General features: G+C 49.8%; 1 protein-coding gene across 3 annotated transcripts in view; it reads left to right on the top strand.

Moving 5' to 3' along the window:
* Positions 1–21,964, top strand: part of PTK7 (protein tyrosine kinase 7 (inactive)) — a 57,994-nt gene that overhangs the window by 20,694 nt on the left and 15,336 nt on the right. Inside the window, exons 1-13 of one of the 3 annotated variants that reach the window (XM_015600415.1) lie at positions 10,007–10,034; positions 12,162–12,449; positions 12,907–13,009; positions 13,399–13,589; positions 13,683–13,833; positions 14,827–14,975; positions 15,233–15,499; positions 18,771–18,904; positions 19,052–19,187; positions 19,346–19,465; positions 20,799–20,948; positions 21,066–21,216; positions 21,315–21,442. In XM_015600415.1, the coding sequence (XP_015455901.1) occupies positions 10,022–10,034; positions 12,162–12,449; positions 12,907–13,009; positions 13,399–13,589; positions 13,683–13,833; positions 14,827–14,975; positions 15,233–15,499; positions 18,771–18,904; positions 19,052–19,187; positions 19,346–19,465; positions 20,799–20,948; positions 21,066–21,216; positions 21,315–21,442 (1,981 nt within the window). In that variant the 5' untranslated portion in view covers positions 10,007–10,021. Of the gene's footprint in view, positions 1–10,006; positions 10,035–12,161; positions 12,450–12,906; positions 13,010–13,398; positions 13,590–13,682; positions 13,834–14,826; positions 14,976–15,232; positions 15,500–18,770; positions 18,905–19,051; positions 19,188–19,345; positions 19,466–20,798; positions 20,949–21,065; positions 21,217–21,314; positions 21,443–21,964 lie in introns of those variants that run through there. The other 2 variants (XM_015600414.1, XM_006926839.2) reach the window with 2 other exon arrangements.

The raw sequence follows: 21,964 nt of genomic DNA, 5'->3' as shown, positions 1-21,964 counted from the left end.
TCTTTGCTTGTTTCCTTGTATGGTAAGATGCTCCAGATTCATCTCGTACATTTTCTTTTTTTTTTTTTTTTTCTTCATCTTGTACATTTTCTGCTCCAGACCCAGAATCAGGCATTTCTTCAAAGAGGAAGGGCATGAATTTTTTAGGATATTAGTACAATTTTACCAGACCGCTTTCCAGAAGGGAATTATTAGAATTTACACTCCCATCAGCAAAGCATGAGGACCACTTTCTCCATAGACTCTCCGGTGTTGAGTGTTATTTTTTAAATTTTAGTGTTCACATGATGGGCAGGATAACTCGTTCTAATTTGTATTTCTTAGATACTAATACATTGGGACACTTTTTAACATTTATTAATCATTCACATTGGTTTTGAGAACTCTATGTTGTTTTGACCAATGTTACTATTTGAATTTAGTAGTTGTTTTGGTCGATTTGTAACTATATATCAAAGCCAACAACCCAGCTTCTGTCAATTGCTGGAAATAATTTTCCTAATTTGCTGTTGAGAGTTGTTTACAACTTCTATTTTATGTAGTCAGGTATTTTCCCTTACAAAGCAAATAATTTCCTAGTCCTCTCTTGTTGAGGCCTTTTGAGATCAGAAAGAGGAAGTCTAGTCATTATGTTGAGACATGAGTTGGTATACAGACACCCACTATAGTCTCCTCACCTACCTATAGTTGTGTCCCTTGAGGCCAAAAGCCTGCCTTATACCAAGATGATCTGTTATTGTCACCCAGACAGACTCACTCTGATTTTTGTTCATATTGAAAGTACATCAGATTCGAACAGCTTTTGGAGGGGGGTGGGGTGAATGAAACTATGAGCAATTGGTAATCTGGGTGCTGCTTGGAGGCTCCTGGGTCAGCGGCACGAGGTGCAAAGCTCCCAGGCATCGGCAGCCATCCTGCACAGAACTTTACCTACAGGGGCACCACCCCTTGAACTACAGAGGCCTTTATGGGTGCATCCAGTGACCAGGTGGCTCCAGGGTCTGTCAGGCAGCAATGGGTAGGATGAAGTTTCAGACCTTAGGGTCTATTCAGAGAGAACCACTATACCCAGATAGCAGAGGTTGGGTGAGTGGCAAATCAAACGGGGCATTTTGCAGTTCCATGTGTTCTACATGAGAGGAATGCCAGCAAAAGCCTACACTGGGTAGGAGATGGTTATGATGGGATGTAGTTCCTCAAAGATGAAAAAAAATCTTAAACATAACAATGACAATAAATAATGGCTAAGAGCCAAACGCACATAGTACTTAAGTAATACATACCAGGCACTGTTCCAAACACACTACATTTGTTAACTTATGTATCTACTTTTCACAGACTTATGAGATAGATACTGTTATTAGCACCATTTTATAGATATAAAAATAAACAACTTGCCCAAGGTCACACACTTGGTAAGTGGGAAAGTAGCACAGAGTGACTTGTGCAGAGCCAAGTCTAGGATGCAGGTATTCTTGTATTTGGTAACCGACACTCATTTGGCATCAAAGTCAAACACTTTAAACCTTCTAGAAACAGAATTGCCCTTAGACAGGTACAAAGTGGTTGCCTTTTCCCTGAGAGGAGCAAAACCTATGGGGTCTGGTGACCAGGGGCTTTTTGCTCAGGACTTTTCTGGGCACAGCTTTGACCTTCTGGCAGTAGGCTCTTGGGGGCTGTGTTGGGGCCTGCTTTCGGAACTCATGGTTGAGCCCAGGCCTGGCCCTTTCTGGAAGTTGAATGCCTTGCCCTTGCTTGAGGAGAAGCAGGCTGGGTTCCAAAAGCAGCAGGACTTGCTGGGTCAGGGCTTCTGGAAAAGTTGGGTGGAAATTGCTCTACCATCTTCTTGCTCCTGACCTAATGGCTCAGACCATTTTTAGATGTCAGGAAGTGTTACAACATAGTACATTGATCGTGGTGAATAATGGATGAGCCCAGGGAAGGTACTGTACTTTTTCTGGTGAATTATTTAACAGGAGCCTCTAATTTGAGGACTCTCCATTATAAATGGTCTGAATCTGGTATCTGTAGCACCCCCTCTCCTTTCTTCTCACTTCCCCGGGCCTCCCACCTTCAGGCTAGCTCACCATTCATGTCTGGTGTTACAGTGGGCAGTCCCATGATCTGTGACTGTCTGAGTTTGGAGCTACTGTGGCTTCTAGGGAGGACCTCCTTACTGGAGACACAGGGACAGACCTTTTGGGGAAGCTGGCGCCATTGCGGGGCTGGGACCTGTTCTACAGGCATGGGGAGCCCAGTGTGTGTGCACACATGTATACTTGTGTTCTATGTCAGCAGTCCCCAACCTTTTCGGCACCAGGGACCAGTGCTCCTATGCGAATCTAACACCTGATGATCTGAGGTGGAGCTGAGGAGGTGATGTTGGCTCTGGGGAGTGGCTCTAAATACAAGTGAAGCTTCGCTCAATCTCCTGCTGCTCACCTCCTGCTGTGCAGCCCGGTTCCTAAGGTTCCTAAGAGGCCACTGACCGTTACCTGTCCATGGCCTGGGTGTTGGGGACTCCTGTTCTGTGTCATTGTCTGTCTTATCTCTTTCTCTGGGTCTCTCCATGATTGCCTCTATCTCTCAGTTTGTGTCTATGTCTCTACCTGTTGATCTCTTACTTTCTTCTTTCAGTCAGAGTCTGGGTCTCTTTGTCTTTGTCACTATCTCTTTCTCTCTTACTCTGGCGATCTCTTTCTGTCTCTCTTTCTGTGTCAGTTGTTGGTCTTCCTCTGTCTGTCATGGCCTATCTCTTTCTGTCGATTTCTGTTTCCCTGTCAGTTATGCAGTCAATCACTCAGTCTCTGTGTGTCAATGCTGCCTTCATCTCCCTTTATCTCATCTTCCGGTCATCCTCTGTCTTTTGCCATCAGTCTGCTTGTCTCTGCAACCCCCCTCCCCCTCCAGTGACTTTAGACATCTGTAAGAGGCACTTCTTGGAATGAAGGAATAGCCAGTCCCAGATTTAAGTGAAGTCAGATCTTGGTGTCGCCCCGACCTTGACTTAAAGATGGACAGAGTAGGCATGAAATAAACTTATAGGTCTTTGTCTTTTTTTTTTTTGGCTATTCAATTCAGTTATTGCATCAGCCACTCTTAGGGGCTTTTTTCTTCAGCTCTTTGTGTGTGTGCTTTATATTTTATAACATTCAATTCCCCAAAGTTGATTATCCCTAGGCGTTAAGCATCTGGTGATGAGTTGCAAAGTTTGGGATACTTTTAAAGATAACTTACAAGGAATTGTTTCTGTTATTCATCAATTTGCATTTTTTTTCATCTGTTGTTATTGATTTGGACATTGAAATACTTATTTGCTATTTTTAGCTACAATGCTTTTTCTAAACAGCTGATTTAAAAAAAATGACTCTCTTGGTTGTTTTCCTTAAAAATAAAGGAGCAAATCATTAGTAATACAATTAAGAGATGAAATAAAAGAATAAAATTAGTTTCACCATATTAGAAAGTTTCTATTTTAAGCAATAAAATGAGGTTTGTAAGGATCTAGGAAGTGTCTGAGAGTTTGACTCTAATTAAGCAGATGGCCAGCCTTCTACTTCTCCCTCTGTCCATTGACACCCCCCTCACCTAATGACACTGGGCCAGACTCTATTACATCTGAGTAATATTTGAGCAGTGATCATGGCTGCAGTAATCGATGCCCACTAGAAGATACCTACCCCTTCCCAGGGCCTCTCCCCCAGCAGCCTAGGTTTCCAGAGGACACCCTTGCCTCTTTAAGCCAGTGGCTCTTCCTAGCCTTCTCCCTCAGCCTAGATTCTTTGTGACCCAGGTTGAGGCCTAAAGCTTGGAGCCTCCCTTTCTAAGACTGTTCCCTGGAGAGAAGGGTTGGTTTCCAGAAGCAGCTGTTGGTCAGACAGGTGGAGAAGAAAAGGAAGGCTGGGGTGGGGTGGGGTAGTCAGTTTGAGGAGGGTGTCTAGTTCTAACTCTTGGGCCCTGCCTCGTTTCTGGCCCCGAGGGGCACAGACAGCCAGGCTGTTGAATGTATTGTCTGATGGGGTCTCCTCCAGGCTGCCAAGGGGCGTGTTGTCCTCCTGCACATGTGTTAAGCATCACCGCGTGTCACTGGGTGTGTGGCTGCCATAGGCTCTGAGTGGCTCGTGCTTTCCACATCACACATAGCAAAGTGATTTCCTCACATTCCCCGCTCTTGTCTGCTCCAGGAAGTGGTTTGCAGAGCACTTCTAAATATAAAAGTATGAAACTGACTTTTTCTCTTATCCCTTTGAAACCAGCCGAGGTCCAGCCTCTTCAGTGACTTTTTGGGTTTGGGGGTAGGAGGAAGGGGAACAGGAGAAGCTGGTATATGTGTGTTTGCATGTGTGTTTCACCAGGCTCTGATGATACCCAGATGAGTGGGGGAAGCAGACAGTGTGGGGCTAGGTGCTACGATAGAGGCCAGGGTGGGGTACACAGAGCAGCGGGGGGACTCAAAGACCGATTTTCATACTGTGGACAGCTATGTTCAGCCACATTCTTGTTTAAAAAGATTTATTTGCCTCTTCCCTCCCCAAACCCAGTAGTATGTTCATCATTTGGGGAGAGCAGCAGGATGTAGGAGATGGCCACAGCGATCTTCAAAACAGTGCTAAATGGAAAAAAGTAAGAAGCAGAGGGAGAGATGATACAAGACTATAAGTTAAAAATAGCCACGGGTGAAACAATCACATCTTATCAGAGCATATACAAAGAAAAGGATTTACATGAAACATGGTAGAATGGTTGTAGGGGAAATGCGGATAAAAGGGAATCGTGAAAGAAATGAAAAGCAGCCAGGGCGGAAAGTTTTAGGAGCCAGACAGATCCAGGGACAGTTCCTGACCCTGCCATTTACTGGGATAGCCCTGACTCTAGTTTCCTCCTCTGTAAAATGAGCCTGACCTGTGTCGAGGGTTCTTTGGAGTAGAAATCACATGCCTGTGCACAGGGCTGCCAAGAAGTGGACAGTCAGAGAAGCTAAGGCAGCCTGTCCAGTGGACCTTTTTGCAGGGACGGAACTGTTCTGTATCTGCACCGTTCTATTCAGAGTTGCTAGCTACATAGGGCTCCTGAGCACTTGAAACATGGCTAGTGTGTAGAGGAAATGAATTTTCAATTTTGTTTCGTTTTAATTAAGGTACATTTAAATAGCCCCATGTGGCTAGTGTCTGCAGCGTCGGACAGAGCAGGTCTAAGGGACGACTTTCCCGACTGAGAGCAGTGGAGGCCACTCCACCTAAAGGGCAGGGAATCATATTCTCCCTTCCACAGGGAATTTTGGGTAAACTGTTGTGGCCACTCTGGTTAGGTCTGGAGTCTGTGCTAAAGGCCTATCAGCCTCCCAGAGGTGAGTAAAAAGAGCTCAGAAAATGAACTCTCACAGAGTTTCCTGAGCCTGTCCTGAAAATTAATAAACTAAGGCTTGGTCCAGCCAGTAGTGAACCAAGGTAGTGGCTACAGGCTGTCATTTAGTTTGTTTGTTCCCTGCCTCCACAGGAAAGGACCATGGGAAGCTCACTCCTGGGCTCAATCCGCTGCCATTCTCTCTGTGGTCTCCCAGAGTCCTCACCACCGCACCTGGGAGTCAGACCTGGTTGGGGCCTGGGTCTGGGCTCTGCACTAATGAATGGCAGCGGGGAGCCTCCAGTGAGTTTGAGCATCCCTGAGATCTGCCTGGGGTTGAGCTCCTGGCTCTTTTCCCAGTCTCTTGGTCCAGCAGCCCCCATCCCTTTCTCTGCGATGTAGATGATTTCCGCAGGCCCCTCACTGGTGTCTTCAGGAGATAGCTGGCTGCTATCTCTCTCTCTCCTTGGGGCTGAGAATGGATCAGTCCCAAGGCAGAGAGTGCACAGAACACCTGGTTCTCCCTGTCCCCTCCCTCACCCCCACTTCACTAGGCTGTTGGACTCCTCAGGGATCACCTTATCCAAGGACATTTTTAACCTGGGAGCCACAGTTCCCTAGAACTTCTGGGGTTTTTTTACTTCCCTGAAAAATATTCAGACTTTCCTGTGTCTACACAAAATGTGTATTTCATTTAAAAATCATAGGGTCCTGGAAAAGAATCCCTAAATGCAGTTTCAAGGCTGCCATTTTTCAGGTGAGGAAACCGAGACCCAGAGAGAATTAAGTTGGCCAAGATTGGATCAAGGACATAGGACAGGATTTCAGGTCAGATAGACTCTTAAGTGACTTCATCTTCCCATAAATGTTTGCAGGTACTTACTGTGTGGCTCTGGCACTCTGAGGAATACAGCCATATCATATCGGGCATGAATGTCTGTCCTTTCCTCGAGCTTACAGTCTGGCTTGGGGGATGTAACTCTCAGTCATAGCACAGGCAGAAATAGTTGGGGTGTCACAGGCAGTGAGCTGTCAGTGCAAATGTGTGGCCAGTGCAAGGTGGGATCTCCTGGGGAGGCAGGATGCAGACTGAGCCAGAGGAATGGGAGTAGCTTGTCAGAAGTGATGCTGGGTTCCTGCCTTCCACCCCCAGCTGCCTCCAACTAGCACAGCTGCCATTTATAGCATCACTTTTAATCCCTCCTGGGGCTGGCCTTTACAGTTGCCTCATGGGCTCTAGGGGCTGGCCGAGCAGCTTGGGGGTGGGGAGGAGACTCTAGGGAATGAGCCCTTTGTTTCTGTAACTGCCTCTGAAGATCATTGCTGTGAACCCAGTGTTAGATCTTGGTGACTGTCCAGTTGCATCCTCTCATTTCTCTAATTTTACAAATACTAAAACTGCCTGGAGGCGGGGTGCGGGGGTGGTGGGATTGGCCAAGGTCACTTGATTTTTTTAGTGGTGGTATCGAGACTGGAACCCATGTCTCTCTGTATGTTCCTTCTGCCTGATCACACTGCATCACTCTGGCTGGATTTTAAATTCATAGCTGCTTCCTTGAAGAGGTCGCTGCATTCGAAGGGCTCCTACAGCCCCAGCAGAAGATAGGCCAGTTCCAGGGTCAGATGATGTGGCTGCTGGCTAGGGAGCATCTTAAGCCACATCTCCAGCTGGTGTATGTGTCTCCCTGATCTCAGATGCCACACCAAGCTGGATGTAAGGACCTGCTTCCACCATTAGGGGTTGATCTTCCCCTCCAGGGCCTCCCAGGAGTGAGCAGGGCAGGTCTGAGTTGTGGTTTTCATCTAAGGTAGAAGAGCTAGCCTGCTAGCTTGTTTCTGCCCTAATCCCTGGTGATTTTGCTCTGTTCCTCTAATCCGGATGTGGGAACCTCTCCAGATATTTACAGTTAAATCCCAGGACAGGAAAACTCAGCTGGGCCCCTGGCTCTGCTCCCCCCTGCGCTGCTTAGAGCCAGAGCTGTGATGGCTTGTGGAAGGCTATGGGGCTCCTGTAAGCATACCTGGGGCCTTTAGTAGGCACTGGGAAGATAGAAGCGGGGCAGAACTTTGTGCTCTGCCTCTGGGTCTCAGAGTCAGCTGTGGTCAATCAGCGACGCTCTGAAACCTGATGTTCTGGGCTTATCATCAGTCCCAGTTGCTGGTGCCTAAGTCATGGGTGGTGTGCTGGTGGTAGTGGGGAGGGACGTTCCACATTCCAGATGTCCAGATTCACCAATCCCATTCAGCACTTTGTGTTTCTGCCAACCTGGGCGAATGGGGTCTGCGGGGGTCGGGAGAGGAAGGTAAAATTGGGCTTGTTGTCCATCTGAGTGACTTGTTCCTACGGCAGTTGAGATTTGTTCCTTCAAAAAATTCCAAATGTCTACGGGCCACAGGCCTTTGGAGTGGCTCCAGAGCAGCTGGAAGTGTGCCAGTGAAGTCCCTGAAGGCCAAGGGTCTGTGGTACAGAGCATTGGCCCTCTGGGGAAGAAGAGTAGGCCTGGGACCCATTCTCTTTCCTGGAGCATTTGCAGTTCTTGGCTTGAGGGCTGTGTCTCCAGGCCTGTGTCCTGATTCTGTCACCCCAGACAGGGCACAGGAAGTTGCCCGACCTAAGGGGTCTGTGTTCCTCAACAGGAGCCACCTAGCCTGGGCTCTCGGAGTCACCCAGGAGTCAGGACGTTCTGAACCTACAGGGCCCGGGGACCTGCAGCCAGGACTGAATCTTAGCTGTGGAAGTCAGTCACCTTTCTGTGGCTGGCTGGCCTTGGGCGTGGGAGAGGTCACAGTCACTCATTTGATATCACACACAACCTACAGAATGCCCATACTGGGGCCAACCAGGGTCAGCTTAGCATCTCAGCCTGGTCCTAAGGTATCTATCTGTTCAAAGGATGAATCTTCTTTTGTAAGAGGGAGAGAAGGTAGATAAAATCAGCTAGTCAAGTTTGGCAGGTTCTGGGGCCTATCCAGTGTCCTGAGGGTGTTTTCCCTAGGACTGGCCCACCAAGGGATGGGTAGTTGAGTGGCCCAGATGGATACTTGGACTGAAGCAGCTGAAATTACTTCAGAACAGAAAAACTTCCTGTTGCTCTCTGCTCTCTATAAAATCATGTTTATACATATGTGTGTACGCATATGCACACGTATTCACACATGGGTCGACTGGGCCTGGAGCCCAGAGAGCAGCAAGGAGGGCGGGCATGAGACCAGATGCTAGCTGGGGGGTGGGGAGCGGGAGTTGGGCTGCTGCCCACATAGCCCTTTCTCAGGGGGCTGGGGCCAGGGCTCAGGCAGAGTGAGTGTCTGCATATAGATGGCTGTTGGGGAGCTGAGGAAACAGCTTGGAAAATGTCCTTATTGGGTATTTGCCGCTCCGGCTTTGTTGAGGTCAGTGCCATGTGTGGGCAGATGGCTTTGCCTTCCTGTCATTGGGGAGAGACTTCTTGAGCCCACTTTGCCCAGCAGGGCAGCTCCCTGCCTTCCGTGTGCTTCATGCTGTTCTATGGGCTTTGAATATGTGGACCCACTTAGCCTCACACAGCCTGAGTGGTAGGGGCGGGATCCCCATTTCATGGCAAGAGAAAGGGTACAGAGGTCAGGCGAGGTTGGCATTGCTAGGGAGCAGCCGGCCTGTTGGGCAGCATCGAAGCTGCTGCACTGAGCGGGCTGCCTAAGGGGCCACATCGGCCGTGTAGTCTGTGAGGCCTCTGTGTAAAAGGCATGGTTCATGGTGCGGCCAGACTGTGAAAGAGGGGGCGCAGCTTTGGGAAGCCCAGGACAGTGAGCCACCAGAGAAGGTCTTCCCTAGAGCCTAGCCCTAGGGGAATCTGCAAGTCAGAGGTAGTACAGGGCCAGAAACGTGCTGGCAAATGTCCCACCTTGAGGCAGGTACCCCCTTAGTCTCCCAAAGCCTCCTGCCACTCTGTTACTGCTGTCCTCCATTTTTTGTCGTCGTACCAGCCAAAGCTGCGGCGGAGTTGCTCACGTCCCAGTGCTGCCTTTTCTGGAGTCTGAAGTTTCTGCCAGGGGCTCCTCAGTCTGCCTCTGAGTGGCCTGTCCGCGCCCGCCCCCACAAAACAAAACAACAGACTGACCTCTTCTGCAAACTATGCAGGTGGCCACACTGGGCACACCTCACACTGTCTTCTCAGAAAACGTGGGTGCCATGGCATTGGGCCTGCCTCCTGTGTGAGGAGCCTCATGGCCCAGCTGCAGGCTCAGAGCAGGCGCTGAGGGCTTGGAGAAGGCCTGGTGGCTGCTCTCCCTGCCTTTGTAACATCTAAAGTCTGCCCCAGCCAAGCACTAACCAGGACCTGCTGTGAGCTGACGTCAGGACAGAGGGCCCCGCGGGGCTGGCTTTGATGTTTCCCAGGCCTATCGCGGGGGGCGCAGGGGGCTCTGAGTGGCAGTCTGGGAATGCAGCATCTCTCACCACAGCCACGGGGCAGCCCCAGCCCCAGGAGGGGATGCTGGAGGCTTAGCTGGGTCCCCTCTGAGTCATGCCATCTCTTCTCCTAGCTCAGGTTTCTGTGGCCAGTGGTCTGTGGTTCCTCCAACCCCACAGCCTCTATCCCACCCCCATTTGGTTATTCTCCCTCAAACTTCTCTGCTGTGGTGGCTCCGTCTCATCCAGGTTCTGGGAGTGTTCCTGGGCCTTGCAAGGGAGAGCTTTCTAATGTTCTTAAAATGTGAGTCCTTGGGCAGGAAGGGCGCTCATGGTAATAAGAATGGTAGCTGCTGTTTACCGAGTTAGCTTTGTCTGTGGCATTTCTGCCCAAGGTCAGACACAGCAAGTGTGACGGTCAGGATTTGAGCCAGACCTGTCCGATTCCAAACTTTATCTAACGTTACTCTGCGTGGGTGAGACTCCTGGCTCCCCACTGTGTCTGGAGAAGCTGAGTGGGGAAGTGGGGGTTCGCCTACACTTTGAGGCAGGTAATCTCTCTAGCTTTTGATGAGCCTCCCGGAGTTCTGGGTCTGTGGTTCCAAGATTTTGTTGAGTCACATTCACAGAGACCCGCTGGGGCCTCAGCTCGAGGCTACCCTACCCTTCTGTGTCATGAGAGGTAGTCGGGAAGGAAGGGTTCCAGATGCCTCCATGTTCACCAGCTCTTCCCTCACACTTCCTTTGAGGTTACCTCAGTTCAGCCAGTGGTTGCTGAGTGCCTTTGTGTGCCTGGCACTGTCTGCATGAGGTGTGTTTACCTCTACCTTTCCACGGGGAGTGAGACCCATTATAGGATCTGATACTTCCAGGGTTGGTTTTCAGTTCCTGGGCGGGGCTGGGAAAAGCATGGGGCTATTGTTGGTCCTGGCTCTGCCACAGATTAGCTGTTTGATCTTGGGCAAATCCCATCATCTCTCTGGACCTCAGTTTAAAGGGATTGTACCAAGTTGCCCAGCAGGGCCGGTGCCACACTCTTATGTGGTGTTTGGGAGTGAGTGGGAGTGTTTGGGTTGTCAGGGTGACTGGAGGTGCTTAGCAGTGTCCAGGGGGCCAGTTGGTTAACTTGTACAGTGGCTGGGATAGCCCAGCATGGTGAATTGTCCTGTCTAGTGAGCTAACAGCAAGTACCACATTGAGAATTAACGAGGATGCTCTGAGCCCGTCTCCAGCTCTGTGTGTCTTGTGCGCTGGCCTCTCCGAGGATGTTGGGGAAAGACCAACACCAGGGGCAGCACCTCATCTGGACCCAGCCCTAGAGGGTCCTGAGATGGGTTTCCAGTGGTTTGGGAGGGAATGGACAAGATTCGTAGGCCTCTATTTCCACCCTTGCTGGGCCCATTTTGGCCAGAGGCGCAGAGCCTGCTGCTTCATGCAGCTGCTCCAGGTGGCCCATTTCTTCTTCCTGGAGAGGCAGCATTTCCCTTTCTGTGTTGTCAGCCACCCCTGACAGGCTGGTCTTCCCAGCCCAGCAGCTCTGGGTCTCTGCAGGGCACACACGTGGGCCAGGAACAAAGCCCAGTGTGTTATTCCTGCCGCCGTAACCATGCCACCTGCCCAGCCCTGCCTTCCATCTCCCCAGTCCATCTGCTGCTCAGCACAGGCTTTTCACTCTTCCCTTTGTTCTCGCTGGCTATGGTTCCACCTTTGGTTGCAGGTCCCCTCTTCTCTGGTGGTGCCCCCCACCCCCCGCCCGCCCAGTCCTGGCCAGAGCTGATCTGTAGCAATGCAGGAGAATATTGGCTTCTTAATGGGGTGGGTTCTCTGAAAGAAGACTCTGGGGAACACTGGAATGCAGAGTGTCTGTGGGTGGGATTGAAAGCATCCTCCCTGATCGGTGGAACCTCAGTGAATGTGTATGTGCCAGTAATCCTGAGATGCTCTTTGGATCATGATTTAATCTTTGCTCGGTGTCCTGGTGTCTGAAGATGGTGGTGGGGGTTACCTGCTAATGTTCCCTGCTTCTTCTCAGCCCCGTATCAAGACCTCCTGTGATCTGGTCCCGCAGGTCCTCTTTTTATGCCACCAGTGCCACCCACTGATCTCAACCCTTTTGGCTCCTCCCTCTTCTCTGCTCTAGAGGCACTGACTGCCCAGACCATTCACTGGGCATGAGTTTAACTGTCGCCTGTAAAATCGTCTTCTGTCTCTTTCCAGACCGGCATCCTGTGGAGCACCCAGCACAGTTTAAAAGTTCCTCTATGCGCACTTGGCGATTGTGGTCTCATGATCCTTCTCACCTGCATTTATCAGATGTCTGCTGTGTATGCAGCCCCTTTTCACCTCTTGTACAGAGGGTGATGGATGACCTGTGTTAGGACAGTGGCTGCAGCTCTTCCTGACCCTGCCTCTCCCATGTCCTCATCTGCAGGTGTCCAGGCAGCTATCATCTTCATCAAGGAGCCGTCATCCCAGGATGCACTTCAGGGGCGCAGGGCTCTGCTCCGCTGTGAGGTGGAGGCCTCAGGCCCAGTACATGTGTACTGGCTGCTGGATGGGGCCCCTGTCCAGGACACTGAGCGGCGTTTCGCCCAGGGCAGCAGCCTGAGCTTTGCAGCTGTAGACCGGCTGCAGGACTCGGGAGCCTTCCAGTGTGTGGCTCGGAATGAGGCTACCGGAGAGGAGGCCCACAGTGCCACTGCTTCCTTCAACATTAAATGTGAGACCTGGGGCATGCCTGCCCACCGCCACACCTCAACTCCTGAGCCCTGCGGGACCTCTCCTTTCCCTCAGCTTTTCCTATTTCCAACTGAATGAGGCAGAATGCAGTATGGTCAGCTCTTTCTGCTGTATAGATAAGAGAAGGTTAAAAGTTTTAATTTTTCCAAATTTTTCTTCTCTTCACATCTTAGGTCATTTATCTGCTGGACACTTTTGCAAATGGCAAGAAAAGTAAGGCACCATGGCCAAGTGTCAGGCTTGACTTGCCAGAGACCGGGCAGGCAGTCGGTCTCTGGTGGCCTCTCTGTAGCCCTGGGCTCAGCCTCACAGAGCTTCCCTGTTCTGTCCCTTGGCTCAGAGCCCCCAGGTTCCATTGTTTCCTGCTTGTCCTCCTTCCCCTTTGCCCTTCCACTCTTGCTCTGCCCCTCAGTCTGCAACTGTGGCCTCTGCTACAGGGATTGAGACTGGTCCTGTGGTCCTGAAGCATCCAGCCTTGGAAGCCGAGATCCAGCCACAGACCCAGGTCACTCTGCGTTGTCACATTGATGGGCACCCTCGGTAAGGAGCCAGTTTTGAGGGTGGGGTTGGAGAGGGTTATTCTAGACAGGCAAAGAATGTCTCCCCACATCCTGGACTCAATTCAAATGCACTTCATTTCATTCTGTAATCACCCTTGCCCCTGTGCTGCTTCAGGACAGCCCCTGGCGACCTGAGGGCAACATTGTTGCGGAGTGATCCTGGACTCTGGGAGCTGAGAGGTCTAGCATCTCAACCCAATTCTGCCCCCGAATTGCTATGTGCCCTTGTGCAAGTCACTTCCCCTCCCCAGGACTCAGTTTCCCCAATTGTAAACCGAGGGATCTAGCCCTGATTCTCTGATTCCGTATCTTGTCCACCGGCCACCGGAGTACTGCTGCCTCCCTGTTGCTGACCCCCTCATCCCGCAGGCCCACCTACCAGTGGTTCCGAGATGGCAGCCCCCTCTCCGAGGGTCAGAGCAACCACACGGTCAGCAGCAAGGAGCGCAATCTGACCCTCCGGCCAGCCAGCCCTGATCATAGTGGCGTCTACTCCTGCTGTGCCTATAATGCCTTTGGCCAGACCTGTAGCAGCCAGAACTTCAGCTTAAGCATTGCAGGTGAGCCTGGGATGGGGATGGAGAAGGTGGGGAAGGGATGGGAGGGGCTTGTCCACTCTGCCTGTTCACATGCCTGTGCTTCCCCTTTCTTAGATGAGAGCTTTGCCAGGGTAGTGCTGGCACCACAGGACGTGATAGTGGCGAGGAATGAAGAGGCCATTTTTCACTGTCAGTTCTCAGCGCAGCCACCTCCAAGCCTGCAGTGGGTCTTTGAGGATGAGACTCCCATCACTAACCGCAGCCGGTAAGGCATCTGGCAGGGGACCTTCAAGTATGGTGGTACAGGTTGTGTATGGCACAGTGCATTCTCTAAAAGCTAATGCAAATCATATCACAGACATCATAGATCTGTGCATGTATTACTTCAGCTTTCCAGCAGATGGTAGTAGAATGTCTTGCTGTTATCAAATGGGTCCAACAAAGGAAAGTCTTCAAGAAGGGCATCTTTTTCCAGTTCCCACAGAGACACTGATGAGCTAGTGGTGGCTCTGCTTCTTTCCCCCTCCCTTCTTGTCTACATGTATCTTCTGGAATCAGTGGGTAGAGACCCAGGGATGGAAGGACACAGGGGGCCTGGGTGATCGTAGTCTGGGTTGGATGGCAGACACCTTATACCCACACATACACACACATGTATGTATTTTGGAGGAAGCAAACACTTCTAGAAGGTGCTGAGAGATGCCGGCCCCTTTATAGGGACTTCTGTCCTCGTCTAGGCCCTATGAGAGCAGTGGACACCTTTGTGGTGCCAGGTGTGGCCGTGGTCATTGAGGTTGTGGCTCCATAGGCTAGGGACTTGGATCCCATTTGACTTCAGCCCTGATGATATCATCATCAGTTCATCTGGTGTGGCCAAGGGGCTACTAACTGCTGGAGCTGGATGCCTTACCGGCAGGCTTGTCTTGACCCCACGGGAAGGTGGCCCATCTGTCTCTACAGTTGCATGCTGTTGATTGCTTGCTGTCTCTCACTTAAACACTGTTGTTTGCCTCACCACTCCAAGAGCTAAGTCTCTTATAGTTGGAACACATGCCCGCACACACACATGAGCAAATGCACATGTACACATATACATGCATACACACTAAAGTGGTATGCTGGCTTCCTTCTCTCTACTTGGTTCCTGGCTGACACCTTCCTATATCTCTGACCTTTGCGGGATGGGGTTGCATCACATTCCCCTCTAGAAGGAGGCCTGTGGGTGCTTCTTCCAAATAGCACCCTCTCCCCTCTACAGTCCTCCACACCTCCGCAGAGCCACGGTGTTTGCCAACGGGTCCCTGCTGCTGACCCAGGTCCGGCCACGCAATGCCGGAGTATACCGCTGCATAGGCCAGGGCCAGAGGGGCCCTCCTGTCATCCTGGAGGCCACGCTTCACCTGGCAGGTGGGTCCGGGGTCTGAGGTGCCGAGGTTGGGGCTTCCTTCCACGTTGTTGGCATGTGGAGATATAAGTTCCTGTTTCCATTCAAAACAGCTTAGAGGGCAGAGGGAGGTCGAGGATGCTGGGGTGTGAAGAGGTGACACTGAGGGTTATATGGGAGGGTTTGTGCTGGAAAGGGCCAAAGTTTGCTGTGGAAGAACACTGAATACCCTGAGACCCACACTAATCGGACCGTTTCTGTCCTGATCACATCCCTGCAGAGATTGAAGACATGCCACCATTTGAGCCACGGGTGTTCATAGCTGGCAACGAAGAGCGTGTGGCCTGCCTGCCCCCCCAAGGCCTGCCAGAGCCCAGTGTGTGGTGGGAGCACTCAGGAGTCAGGCTGCCCGCCTATGGCAGAGTCCACCAGAAGGGCCATGAGCTGGTATTCACCAGTACTGCCGAGAGCGATGCCGGTGTCTACACCTGCCATGCAGCCAATCTGGCCGGTCAGCGGCGACAGAATGTCAACATCACTGTGGCCAGTGAGCACCCTTACCCTGAAGGTTGAGGCGAGGTGGAGGGACGCCCAGGTTCCAGGGAGTCTTGGGCTCTGGGTGTGATGGATAGAGGCTTCCTTGGTGCTCACTTGATGCCCTCTCAGCTCTGGGCCCTATAGGCTTGGAAATCAGTCAGCTGCTGGGAGGTAATGTTGGAGTGGACATTGGAGAGCCAGGCATGAACGTTGGGGTGACAGCGTCCTCACAGAAAAATGGTCCTCTGGCTGCAGAGGAAGAAGTAATGGACTAGAATCTAGACACCCAGGTCCCACTCTCTCCCCAGCGCACAGAGCAACCATGAGTAGCAAGTCACCTGCCTTGCTAGGGCTCGGTCTCATCCATAAAATGGGGCTAATAACCCACTACCTACTCTACAAGATGATTAGAAAGATGAATGAAATAGAAAAAAAAATTTTCTTTTTGGGGGAGGCAACAGTGAACAAACTTATAAGTGATTATTTATTTGTTATACTTTTTAGATTTCTACAGTGAATATACTACTGAAATAAGAGAGAGGAAAAGGAGTAAAAATTATAATAAATGAATAGAATGAAAGTGCATATGATAAAGACCTGTATACCCTTGCTACAGGCATAGGAATATGTTTATTTACTTTTTTCTTTACACCATGCCTGTTCTAAACCTTTATGGTAGTTTTTAAAAATTTATTTAAATTTATTTTTTTTCTTTTATGGTAGTTTAAAAGGATATATAAGATAAATCCTATATACATACACATAGTTTTGCAACCTGCTTCTTCCATTTACTTCTCCATCTTTTCAAGTGGATAAATTTCAAAAATGCAAAATGATTTTGAACATGGAAGGGCTTTGAAAATTTGAAGTTCCTATTAAGATGCTGAAACCTCAGAGACCTGTTCACTTGTACTCAGATACCTGGTTCAGGGCGGAACTGCAGCACACATGTAACGTGTGCTCAGGACACTTCCCCCGGAACACAGCAGGCAAATACAAGCAGCCAGTTAGCCTTTCTCCATTCTGGGTCTGTGGGTCACGTGTTTCGTTGGGGGTGCTTTAAAAAATTGCAGAATCTGGGACTCCACTTCAGATCTCTTGACTCAGACTCTCTGGGGTTGGGGCCCAGCCAGAGAGTGTTTAACAAGTGCTCCAGGTAATGCTTATGCATGCTGAAGGTGGGGAAGCCTGGCTCTGATCAGTCAGGTACTGCCTGAGCCATGCCCTGTGCCCTGCACTCTGAGAAGGAAGCCTGTGAAGTTAGAGTGAGTGCATGAGGTGTGGAGGGGTAGGGGCTAGAGTTTGGAGGAGGGAGAGTTTTGTGACTATATTCCGTCAACAGATTTATTGAGTGCATTCATTGTGCTAGGCACTGTTCCCAGTCCTGGGAATGCAGCAGTGAACAAAGCAGACAAAAATCCCTCTCCTCGTGGAGCTCATAGTTTAGTAGGACCGACAAAGAAAACAAGAAAAACAGTTGAATGAATGAGTAGATAATTTTAGGTGGCAGTAGAGCCATGAAGAAAAAGAAAATACAGTAAGTGACAGAGAGACACTTGAGGGCCTGAGGAAGTTTAGGAAAGACTTCTCTAGAGGGTGGCATTTGAGCTGATGCCTAAATTAAGGAGGGAGCCATGTTGATAGGCGTTGAGACAGAAATAGGCTTGTATGTTGGAGGGACAGCAGTAGCCTGTGTGGCTTGAGTTGAGTAAGTGATGATGAGTGTAGTTGAGGTTGTCTGAGAGATGGAGACTAGATCACATGGGGCCATGTAAGAATATAGGAAGGACTTTGGCTTTTATTCCAAGTCTGTTAGTTCTCTATTGCTGCATAACAGACGACTCCAAAATGTAATGACTTGAAACAATAGTCATTGTTTCGCTTACGATTCTGTGGTGAAGATTCAACTAGGACGTTTCATCAGCTCCATGTGCTGTTGACTGGGCCTGTGCATATTTGTAATCAGCTGATAGGTCAGCTGGCTGTTCCCTGCTGGCCTCATTCACATGTCTGGCAGTTCATATCACCCAGGTATCTCGGTTCTCTTCCACATGGCTGCTCCAGCAGGCTAGCTCAAGCTTCCTCACGTGGAAGCTGGGTTTAGAGTAGGAAAGTAGAAGCTGCAAGGCTTCTTTCTCAAGGCACTGGATCAGGAGTTGCACAGTGTCGCCTCTATTGTTGGACAAGGCAAGCCACTCAGATTCCAGGCAGTAGAGAAACAGAATCCACCTCTTGACGGGAAAGTGGCAACATCATGTTACAGAAAGAAGGAAGGAATGGGAGAACAGTTTACAACATCTTTGTAAACAGTCTGCCACACCGAGTCTGAAGATGAGAAGTCCTTACAGATTTTTGAGTTGGAGAGTAACATTCTGAAAAGATCACTCTGGCTGCTCTGAGAAGACTAGGATGTTAGAGGCAAGAGTCAAAACAGGGAAGCCAGTTAGTAGATGACTGTAATCATCTAAGGGAGAGGATGAAGGGCCTTGAACAGAGGGGTAGCACTGGAGGTGAGAGGTGGTCAAATTCAGGGTGTGTATTTTAGAGCTAAGGTAGATAGTGTTTGTGTAGAATGAATGTAATGGTGGGGAATATAGAGTGTAGAGAGAGAAGTCAAGACTATATTTTTGACTTTCGCAGTTGCAGGGTAGTGGCGGTATTTACTGAGATGGGAAAATTGAGATGAGCAGGTTTTAGGAGAAATCAGGTGTTCTCTTTTGCACATCTAAACTTTGAGATGCCCGTTAGATAGCCAGGTAGGGATGCCAGTGGGGAGTTAGAGCTGCAAATCCAAAGCTCACGGGGGAAGTCAGGAGTCAGGGTCTAGGTTTGAGAATTATCCACTCATGGTGTTGAAGGCCATGGGCCGGATGAGATCATTCAGAGAATGAGGATCTCTGTTCTAAAACAGAACAGAGATCTGAGGCCTGAGTGTTATGGTGTAACAAAAAGAGCAAGGGTTTTGGAGTTACACAGACCAGAATTTTCAGTCATCTTTCTCATGTTATAGCAAATCACCATTACATCTCTGAACCCTGTCTTCTTAGCTGTAAAATGAGTATAGGAATACATACCTTGGGATTTTTCGTGACCTTTAATTAGGTATTATTCAAAACGTGTTGGCACCGTAGGCCTTCATTAACGGGTAATTGCTACAGTTAGCACCTGAGCAGACGAGGGTTTCTGCACTCAGGACCTAGTTGGGTATTAGAAGTTCTTGGGATTGGATCCTTTGGTTTCACAGACACGTTAATCTCTCTTCACTGTTTCCTCCCCTCCAGCTGTGCCCATGTGGCTGAAGAAGCCCGAAGATAGCCAGCTGGAGGAAGGCAAGCCAGGCTACTTGCACTGTCTGACCCAGGCCACACCGAAACCCACAATCATCTGGTACAGAAACCAGATGCTCATCTCAGAGGTGAGAGTGAGGATTACTGCGGGTGGCGGGTCCCACTGCTCCCCTCTGTGCTGACCTCCATAGTGGTCTTTCCTGAGGCTGCCCCCAGGATGATGTTGGTGAGGGTTCATACTGAGACCTCTCATGGTCATATCTTGTGTGCTGCAGGACTCGCGGTTCGAGGTCTCCAAGAATGGGACCTTGCGCATCAACAGCGTGGAGGTGTATGATGGGACCTGGTACCGCTGTGTGAGCAGCACCCCAGCTGGCAGCATTGAGGCCCAAGCCCGTGTGCAAGTGCTTGGTGAGCTGGCATGCAGGGGGAGAGCACCTTGCCTCATGGGCAGGAGAGTGAATGGGGAAGGAGCAGTAGGGTTCACGGTCTTCAGGTCTGCCCCCAGCCTATTTAGCTGCCTTAGTTCCTCCTCTTTCCACCCACCCATCCTCCCTCTACTGAAACAGAAAAGCTCAAGTTCACACCACCACCCCGGCCACAGCAGTGCATGGAGTTTGACAAGGAGGCCACGGTGCCCTGCTCAGCCACAGGCCGAGAAAAGCCCACTATTAAGTGGATACGAGCAGGTGGGTATCATGTAGGCTTGGGGAGGGGGATGGGCAAGGCCATCCACTGGTCAGATGCATGCATATGTAAGAACCAGCTGAGTGCCCAGCACCATGCCAGGAACTGTGGGGAAAGGCTAGAAATAGAGGGCCAATTTATATATAGTCCAGTTAGGAAGAAAAATGTCAGACACAAAAGAGGTCAGATTATAGCATTAGGCAACGTATTAGACAACTCAAGACAACCAGTGATTGGATTGGGCCAGACAGTGCTCTAGTGTCCTCCCTTCTCCCTTTTCGAAATAGTCGTCTTTCCCACATAAAAGTAACCTGGGCTCCTTTAGAAAATTTTGGGAGAAAAAGCATAATCCTGCCATCCATCATTTCTGAGTGCGTGCCCTTTTCTTTTCCTATGCATATCTTTTTGTTTTTATAAAGTGATTTCACTTACTGTACTTAATGTACATTTTCACTTATTAAACTGACGTAAGTCATGCTTACTATAAAAAAAGGACAGACAGATAACTGACTTTATATCCTTTTTTACTTAACATCTAGCATTACTCCTATGTTTTTATACATAAACATTGGTTTTGATGATTGCGATAATATTCCAATGATCGCATTCACTATAATTTACTTAAATATTCCCTAAATGTTAGAGATTTGAGTTGCTAACCATTCTTCTCTCCGTTCCTCCCTCCCCTTCTCTCTCTTTCTCTGTCTTTTTATTGCCGTAATAAACATCTTTAAGCCAAAGTTTTTTCTGGATTTGGGTTTATTTCCTTTGGGAAAGATTCCCAGAAATGGAATAATTATGTATAAAAGGGTATGCACAGTTTTACAACCCTTGATGCAGATTGCCAAATTGTTTTTTAAGGGGCTGGACCAGTTTTTACATTCCCATGAACAGTGAGAGTTAGAGAGGAGGGTTGTAGGTTTTGAGGAGGAAGTGAGCTCGTATGCTCGGGTCGTCTGGGAGTTTTCTGTGGAAAGTGGGGCTCAAAATGGATCTGAAGCCTGGGATGGTGACAAAGAGCAGGGAAGGGTTCTGGGACGGAAGAATGACAGGCAGTGAGGATGAGAACAAGACACATTCGAGTCTCAATCAGAAGTCCACTTTGGCAGAAGTGGAATGTTATATAGGGCAATAGAAGGAGGCAAGACTGACATATTGGAAAAGGAGTAAATAACCAGGTCTCCCAATGCCTGACTCAGGAGTTTGGGCTTTACTTTGTTTGTGGATAGTCAGGAGTGATGACATGTTTTTGATTAGAGATAATGACTGAGGGCATTGCCAGCCAGCCACCCATATAACTCTGATCAATTCTATTTCTCTTTGTTGCCCCTACAGATGGAAGCAGCCTCCCAGAGTGGGTGACAGACAATGCCGGGACCTTGCACTTCTCCAGGGTGACCCGCGATGATGCTGGCAACTACACTTGCATTGCTTCCAATGGGCTGCAAGGCCAGATCCGTGCTCATGTCCAGCTTACAGTGGCAGGTGCGACCATGACAGGGCCCTGGGGCCAGGGCTGGCAGGCCCTGTGGGGCAGCAGCCTGCACCCTGCCAGCTCCATTGCTCACTGCTTCCTGCCCTTGCTGGGCTCTTCCCATCCAGTTTTCATCACCTTCAAGGTGGAGCCTGAGCGCACAACTGTGTACCAGGGCCACACAGCCCTGCTGCGGTGTGAGGCCCAGGGGGACCCCAAGCCACTCATTCAGTGGAAAGGCAAAGACCGCATTCTGGACCCCACCAAGCTGGGACCTAGGTAGGGCCGTCTCCCTCTCACACTTACTCCACCTCTCCTGCAGCCAAGTGTCCCATGAGCAGGTCAGGTGGGCAGCGCTGTGGCTTCTGTCCTGGCAGGATGCACATCTTCCAGAATGGCTCCCTGGTGATCCATGACGTGGCCCCAGAGGACTCAGGCCGTTACACTTGCATCGCGGGCAACAGCTGCAACATCAAGCACACGGAGGCCCCCCTCTACGTCGTGGGTATGGGCCGGGGACAGGAAGTAGTGGGGCCAGGCTGCTTTCTCATCTTTGTACTCATTTGCCCCTTGTACGCAGAAGGCACTTAAGCCATTTTCTTGATGAGGGTGGGTTTCAGCTGTGTCCCCTACGCTGTGCCACGGCACAGTCTCAGTTTTCTTGTTAGAGCTGTCATTTATTTAACATTCTACAGCTGGGGTATGTATGCATGTTGTGCATAGGGGTATGCTTGTCCTATAATACTTTCTCTCAGGTCTCCTGCAGCAGCCACATGTCTCCCTGGGCAGGGAGGGGATCAAGTCAGGACACATCAAGATATGTTCCTTTGTCTTAGAGGCCCAGAGAGGATGATGTGTTGGGTAAAAGGCCCTAACTAAGGTCAGGGACTTGTGGTTTCAGTCTGGACTCTCCTGCTAATCAGCTGCGGCCCCTACAGATAGGTGTTATTTCCTCTCCAGGGCTGTTTCTGCAACTGTAAGATGGGAGGCATATAAATGAGAAGTTCTCAAAGCTTTTTTGGTTCAG

Source organism: Pteropus alecto, unplaced genomic scaffold (assembly GCF_000325575.1).
Source record: "Pteropus alecto unplaced genomic scaffold, ASM32557v1 scaffold7, whole genome shotgun sequence".
Lineage (NCBI taxonomy): Eukaryota > Metazoa > Chordata > Mammalia > Chiroptera > Pteropodidae > Pteropus > Pteropus alecto.
Note: the sequence above shows the minus strand (reverse complement) of the source record. Positions and strands in the feature narration are given on the sequence as shown.